This window comes from Marmota marmota, unplaced genomic scaffold, assembly GCF_001458135.2.
Source record: "Marmota marmota marmota unplaced genomic scaffold, marMar, whole genome shotgun sequence".
Lineage (NCBI taxonomy): Eukaryota > Metazoa > Chordata > Mammalia > Rodentia > Sciuridae > Marmota > Marmota marmota.
Window position 1 is genome coordinate 15955212 of NW_026000185.1, and position 7517 is coordinate 15962728.

The following is a 7517-nucleotide window of genomic DNA, read 5'->3' on the forward strand; positions in this document are numbered from 1 at the left end:
CAGGAAAATATTTAGTATTGGGATACTTCCACTTTCTAAGTTGTACTTCTGAAATGGTTAAGTATTTTACAGTGAAACAGAAAAACAAAAGATAAGGGGAAAACAATGAAGACATTTAGTGCCTCGTTACAGGCTCAGCATCATTGTCTGGTAAAAAAGCACTGGGTTGGGCAAGAGAAGGTTCCTGTCCCAGCCTGCCACCAACCAGCCCTGTGACTTTGCAGAAATCACATGGTTTCTCTTGGCCTCCTTCAAATGGGGCAGGGGGGAGGTTGCACTGCACCCCTAAGGTCCCCCATCAGCATTAACGTTCTTCAGTCTATGAAGTGAAAGGAGCTGGTGACCTATTCTACAAATAGCCCAGGGAAAATGTTCCTGGCGGGTTTCCTTCTAATGAATTCTTGGCCATGCTGTTTTTCTGCTGGTGAACACGCAAATATAATTCCCTCTCCCCAGCAAGCCGAGGTCAACGCAAACTGTAATTATTTCACCAATTTGAACCACATGCACAAAGAGCCAGACAGCACTGAAGCTTTAAAGATGCAACCAGATTTTCTCTGGACTCCACCAAAGTCTCTCTCCCTCCCTCTCCGTCTTTCCCTCATCCTGGAGGGGAAAAAAGAATCAATGAGCTCTTCAGAGTAAGGAAGAATATGAACATTTTATCAATGTGCCAGTGCGAGGCCTATGAAAATATGAGAGATTTGCTATATTGGGGCCACACTGCTGGTTGTGTTTGTTTTACTGTAGTAACTTCCCAACCAAGGCCACATGAGGCCAGACTACAAAACACCTTTATTGTTCAAGTAATTACATAGTGGCTTCCAGAAGCTATCTAGGGAAAAGTTGTTTAGCTATGAAGTCAAATCTTAAATAAGGGATGTTTTTCCAAATGAAATAATAAGTGAACTGAATAAAAACTGTATGTAAAAACATGTCAAGTCACAAAGAGGCCAAAACATTTTAGGTCATTTAAACTTTAACTACTTATCAAAGATCCACTCCCCCAAAAACAGAATCACAACTTTCCCTTATTTCAACAAGTAAGAGACTCTGGTCCAGTTATAATAAGAATACAAAATAGGGTTGAAGGAGTAGCTCATTGGTAAAGCACTTTGTCCAGCATGCAGGAGGCCCGGGGTTCAACACCAGGATTTGGCGGGGGTGGGGGTGGGGTGAAACACACTGAGTATGTACTGTGAGCAGGACATGATACTAGCAAGATGTCCATTCTCATCACCATAATGGGAAGAGGTGTTCTAGAGTTCTCTAAGCCTATTTGATTATCAAACATCACAGTAATGTTCTTCTATTGTTCACATACACAACCGTAAGAATTTAGGAGGGATTAAGTAATTATACTATATGAACAAAGCTACAAGAAGGTCTTGATGTAAAATATAAGCCTTTCCTTTCAAATATACAAACACACAAATATACATATACATACACATATGTGTGTGTGTGTGTGTGTGTGTGTGATTCAATGAAGGATGAAAAGTTTTCTATACATTTTATTCTTATGGATCTTGATTTCTTTTTCCCCTCAGACTACATGTAACTGGTTTTAAATATCTAAGTGACCATATTTGGCAAAGAATTATAAAAAAATTCAGAGAAACAGAATCAGCACCTTTGTGGCTCACATGCAGTGGGTCTTGGCAGCATTATTACCTGATCAGTGGGGATCTTTGTTTCCACAGACACTGCTTCCCGAAGTCTGGCAACAGTCCCAGACAGAGGCACAGCCACACCAATCCTCATGCAGTGAGAACATTTCCCTTGATACACTACAGTGACATAGAGAGGCCTGTACAGATCAAAGTCAGATCTTCTCATTAGTCACTTATTTTAACTAAAAATAGAAATAAAATAGACCTGATCTGAAATCTACCCAAAAACTGAAGCAATCCCTACTTCTTTTTAGAAACCGAATTTAAAAAGTTCACTTGGACCTAAGTAGAACTATCAAAACAACAATCAAGAGATCTTTGGAGAGCCAGGAGCAGTGGCACATGCCTGCAATCCCAGCAGCTTCGGAGGCTGAGACAGGAGGACTGCATGTTCAAAGCTAGCCTCAGCAACTTAGTGAGGCCCTAAGCAATTCAGCAAGACCTTGTCTCTAAATAAAGTATTAAAAAAGGGCTGAGAATGTGGCTCAGTGGTTAAGCGTCCCTGGGTTCAATCCCCAGTACCTTAAAAAGAGAGAGAGAGAAGGCAATATTGGCAATTTGGAAAAGGCAATATTCATAAAACAAAACTGAACAAGGCTTGATTCTGTCTTTTGTATTTCCTTTGAAACAACCTAACTCCTGGAAGTTTTGAGGAACACTGTCCTAATTACAAGGACAATGCAAAGTCTCCAGAGAATTTAGAAGTCAATCAACATTCCTCCTCCTTCCCCATACTGTCTGCGAATGACAAGCTGAACCTGAGGCTCACCTGCAAACTTAGACAGGTACTTATTTCTTTAAGGAATTAATAAAGCATGTATTAAAATTATCATTAAATTTACTACTCGCCTAAATAAGTAAAAGATGTAATAGTAGTTTACAGAGGAAAAGGTATACTATCAGAGTGTACAGTCTTAATTTTACAAATCTATTCTTACCTTGTATGGGGTAGAGGAATTGGCAAAGAAATGCAGAGGAAAGGATCAAAAGTGTTGCTCTGTTTCTGACAATGAGGACATGTCAAAGAAGATCTTTGAAAACAAAAACGTAAGATATTCACATTAAGATCACCTTGAACTATGTCAAAATATGAGGGAACATTTGCTTTGTTCATACCTGTACTGGGCTTGAAAAAGTTCTTGTACAAAAGTGCTACACACAGGAAAAGATGGTCCCTCGGGCATGCCATCAGTCTCTGATGGAGGCTAAAAAAGAAAAATACAATTCATAGACTAGAAGTACCAATTTTTTATTGAAGATTAATCTAAAAAGTCATAATTGCCTTAATTTCTTTTATAAGCTACATATCATGTCCAGATACTTCAGTGACAGGCACCTGCTAAAGGAACCAAAGCATAGCAAACAGTGTGTAAGTCACATGGACCCATCTCCTCAGACAGACCAGGTTTTTCCACCTCCAGCCCATTCAGGGATGGGGCAGCTCTTCTTCCCCAGGATGCTCCAATCTCCCTCCAACTCTCAAAGCACCCCAACCCCGCAACCTCTTCCAAGAAAAAAAGCTCAAACACTTTGAAAGGACAGTTCTCCACATGCCTAAATTCTAGTGCAGCTATTAGCTGGGCTATTCATTCTGAAGCCTAATCACATTCTACTTTTCATGTCCCTCCACCTAAGGACTAGCTATTGAGCATTTACTACCACATGCAGAGCACTGTACAGAACCTCAGGACAAAAATGTAAATAAGACACAGTGACCTTGAGGAGGTCTCAATTTGGTGGGAGAGTCAGCAACATGCATAAAGTCATATGACAGCCTAGAGTGTGTAGGCACAAAGGGATCTTGATCAGAATAATTTAATAACCTACCAAAACTAGAAATTTGAAATTTAAAACAGAGCAAAATTAGCAAAAACTTTTAAAAGTTGCTTTGGTTTGGAAAGTATCTTTTTAGTCTTAAACTGTTTCCATTATATACATCATAATACCTATCATATTAAGGCTACGTGTATAAAAAAAGGAGTACAACCGGCATGTTTCTAGTAAGACCATTCTGGAGGTTCAGTTCCTATGCTCAAAGCCAATTCCAACAGCTTCCATACATTTCCTTTTGGATTGTGTGTTCGTCCTAATGATGCCGAGTAAGTTTTATTGGAGAGCAAATGTTTCCACTCTCATTAAACAAGGATGTGAGCAGAGACCACGTCTCTTGTGCCTTACACTGCCACACAGTAGCAAATAAGATGGAATATTCATGAAAGGATCCACTTAATTTTATACTCACCCAGCGTTTAGTCAATTTCATTTTATTAACTAAATGCAACAAGTCCTCAGTGGAGGTTGGGGAGAAAAGGTTGCACTGCTCCCCAACTGAAGCAGGGAGAGCGCAGGTCCTCACCTTCAGAGGAGGCTGGCCACTCTGCTTTACAGCATGATTGAGGTCTTCATGAACTCGATCCAAAAGCCACAGCAGAAACTCCTGGGCATCATGCTGGGAATTCCCCCGATACTGCAGCGCGTTCTTTGACACAATACTCTACACAAGGAAATAAATCAGCATGAACAGGTGTAAGCTCCTGGCTTTAAAGAGAAAACTATTTATCATAATTTCAAAAGAGGAATGCAAGAGCCCAAAGATGCTGAAGATTACATCCCAGAAGGGCAGTACTGTAAAATCAAGATGCTTAAATGTAAAAACCTCATCCCAGAAATATAACCAAGAACTTTAAAATGCACCTTAACCAGCAATTCTACTTTTAGAATACATTTAAAGAAAACAACTGAAACAGCATGCCAAAACTATGCTGACATTCATCAGGGTTTAGAATAGCCAATGTTTACAGATATTACTTTTTTGTTTCAAACTTTAGAGTAAGATGTATTTAAATTGACTTTTCTAAAATGCTAAATAAACTTTTTTGTAAGATATTACATTTTCAAGATTCATCACTCATTCAACACAGATGGCCAAGTACCTACAGCCTGGTGAGGGAGACAGGACAAAGTCAAAGCTTAAAGTACAGCATGACGTGCATGTGCTGGTGCAGCGAGGAGGGGGCAACACAGTCAGAGGTGCTGCGTGAACTCATGCTCTACACTTGGATGGGTCTCCGTGTGTACTTCCTAGCTCTGTCACTGGAAAGGCACAGGAGCAGCTATGCCCTCACAACACCTGTACAACCAGCACCTAGACTGCCTCCCAATGTCATTCTCTAATTTAAAAAAAAAAAAAACACTAGGGTTTCTTGGAGAAACGGTTGCTTCTAGGGCTGAGATGGGCATGTTACAGGGATGCAGGAACCAACCCAAAGAGCCCCCAATGGCCAAAGTTGGAACAATTTGAGCAACAAAATAAATAACAGTGATTATAATCCAAAGCATAACATAAATGAATCTATACTGATATAATTAAATGAATAAATAATTCCTCCTAACAAAGGAACTGCAATTAATTTATGTTGATAATCTCTCCTCCACAGGTGGAGTTTACCACCCCCTACTAGGGGTCGGCTGTAACTGCAACTTGCCTCCAAAGACTTGAGTATGGAAAGAGGGGTAGGAAGGAAGCTGACAGTCAGGACCCAGCTAGCCCTGCGAAAGGTCGGCATCATTAGTGGCAGGTCCTGCTGCTGCGTGCGCCCTTGATATGATGTAATGGGAGAGCACTTCACTCCTGTGGCTTCTTTCCAGAAACCCACAGCCTCATCTAATCATAAAAAAATTAAATAAAAATCAGACAAAACCCAAATTGAGGGATATATGAAAATAAAATTAACTGGTGCTTCTCAAAACTACCAGGGTCATTAAGGAAAAGGCAAATCTGAAAAATTGTCACAGATGAGAAGAAACTAGAGACACTACAACCAAATGCAGTGTGCTCGCACACATGGGGTCTTGGGCCAAGGGAACAACTGGTAAAATCCCACCGAAGTATGAAATTTAGTCAAGAGCAACATGCCAATATTCGTTTTCTAGTTGCACTACAATGACACAGGCCATTAACAACAAGGACACGGGGTGTGTGGACTTTCCGGGTACTCTTTATGCCACCTTTGCCAATGTTCCTTTAACTTTAAAACTATCCTAAAATTTAAATTTTTACTTAAATATGATTATATATATATATATATAAATATAAAGATAGCAGTTGTGCATACTGGGTGTCATGGGAACAAAACAGGAGCAAACTAAGGAACAGGACAGTGATGACATTCCAAAAGGAAATGTCACTTAAGCTGGGCCTTGAAGGATAAAGGCAGGATCTCAAGGCAGAGGAAGCAACATGTCCCAACACACAAAGGTATAAGAAAGTATGACACCTTTAAGGAAGACCAAGAAGTTCCAAAGGACCAAAATTCTAGGTCCACTCAGGCAGAGTAGGAGGCAATGAAAAAGTAAGGTAGAGGCCGGCTGGGTGGGGGGGGGTTCGAAGACCACGCAGAGGCTGTGAGTGAGCTATGGGGTTCTGCAGCACACCGCCGACCTAAGTCCCTGCTCGTTATGTCTTAGATGTGAGGTGCCCCCAAAGGCTCATGTAAGAAGGGTTAGAGGTGAAAGGATTCGCTTATGAGAGCCTTTACCCAATTAGTGAATTAATCCCCAAAAGAGCTTAACTGAGTGGTGACTGCAGGCTGGTAAGGTGTGGCTGGAGGAGGGGGGTCACAGGGGTGTCCTTCCTTGTTGAGTGGAGCTAGCTCTAGGCTTCCTGACGGGATGTCCTGAGCCTCTCTCCTCTGCCACGCCCTTCCATCATGAGTTCTGCCTCATCTCAAGCCTCAAGGAATGGAGCCAGCCGTCCATGGACTGAGACTGAAACTGAAAGCCCCCAAATAAACTTTTCCTCCTCTAATTGTTTTTGTCAAGTCTTTTGGTCACAGTGACAAAAAAGCTGACCAAGAAACTGTTCCCCCACTTGCTATTTGTGAGGCCAGTGTACAAGGATTATAATTATTCCCTGTGGTTGTGAGATGGGAATGTATGCAAAATGTTTTACATGTAAAATTTGAGACATAGTAAGCACTCCAATTGTAGCTGTGGGTGTTATATTAGGAAGCAGGGAGAAAAGGGGGGGGGATCTACACAATAGGAGAGTAATTAGGAAACAGTAAAATGATCAGACAAGAAACAACAAAGATCCAGGCTTAGCAGTGAGACCAAAATGTGAATGCAGATTTGAGAGTTCAGAATTTAAGCAGTAGAATCAATAGAATTCAGGAGTCCGGTGCACAAACACATTCCTGGAACCCCAGCAAATGCCTGGAATCCTAGCAACTCAGATGCTGAGGCAGGATGACCACAAGTTCAAAGCCAGTCTTGACAATTTAGTGAGATCTTTTCTCAAAATAAAAATAAATAAATAGATGAATATAGCTGGTGATGTAGCTTGGGGATAGAGCGCCCAGTGGGTTCAATCCCACTACCACAAAAATAAAAAAAATAAAAGATGATTTTTTTTTAAAAATCAACAGAATTTCTGTGTGACACAGTGAAAGTGGAGGGTAAGGAAGCAGGCCTTAATGTGATCCCAGTGTCTCCGCTGGATGATGGACAACTGGTGGTGAACTACATCAAGACAAAACAAAGAAGGATGAAGTCTGAGACAGAAGGTGATGTGTTATCTGTCAAATCTACTCTATTTGAAGTTCTGCAGACCTCCAGAAAATGTTCTGGTAGACAACTGAATGACACAGATCTAGGGCTCAGCAAAAGAGTCTGCACCAAGGACAAGGATTCTGGAGTCAACAGATGGTGGAAGCTGAAATCATGAGTGTGGCTGAGAGTGCCCAGACAGAATCCTGAGAGACCAAGCCAGAGGGCAGAATCCAGAGGGCAGAATCCAGAGGGTAGAATCCAGAGGACACCTATTTTTTTTTTTGGGGGGGGGGG

The 7517-nt window shown here is 41.2% G+C and overlaps 1 protein-coding gene across 1 annotated transcript in view; it reads right to left on the minus strand.

Annotated features, from left to right (window-relative positions):
* Usp31 (ubiquitin specific peptidase 31) overlaps nucleotides 1–7517 on the minus strand; it is a 66819-nt gene that overhangs the window by 28485 nt on the left and 30817 nt on the right. Inside the window, exons 2-5 of the mRNA XM_015491166.2 lie at nucleotides 4030–4167; nucleotides 2790–2878; nucleotides 2612–2704; nucleotides 1675–1810 (exon numbers count right to left, since the gene is read on the minus strand). Of these exons, the coding sequence (XP_015346652.1) occupies nucleotides 1675–1810; nucleotides 2612–2704; nucleotides 2790–2857 (297 nt within the window). The 5' untranslated portion in view covers nucleotides 2858–2878; nucleotides 4030–4167. The remainder of the gene's footprint in view (nucleotides 1–1674; nucleotides 1811–2611; nucleotides 2705–2789; nucleotides 2879–4029; nucleotides 4168–7517) is intronic.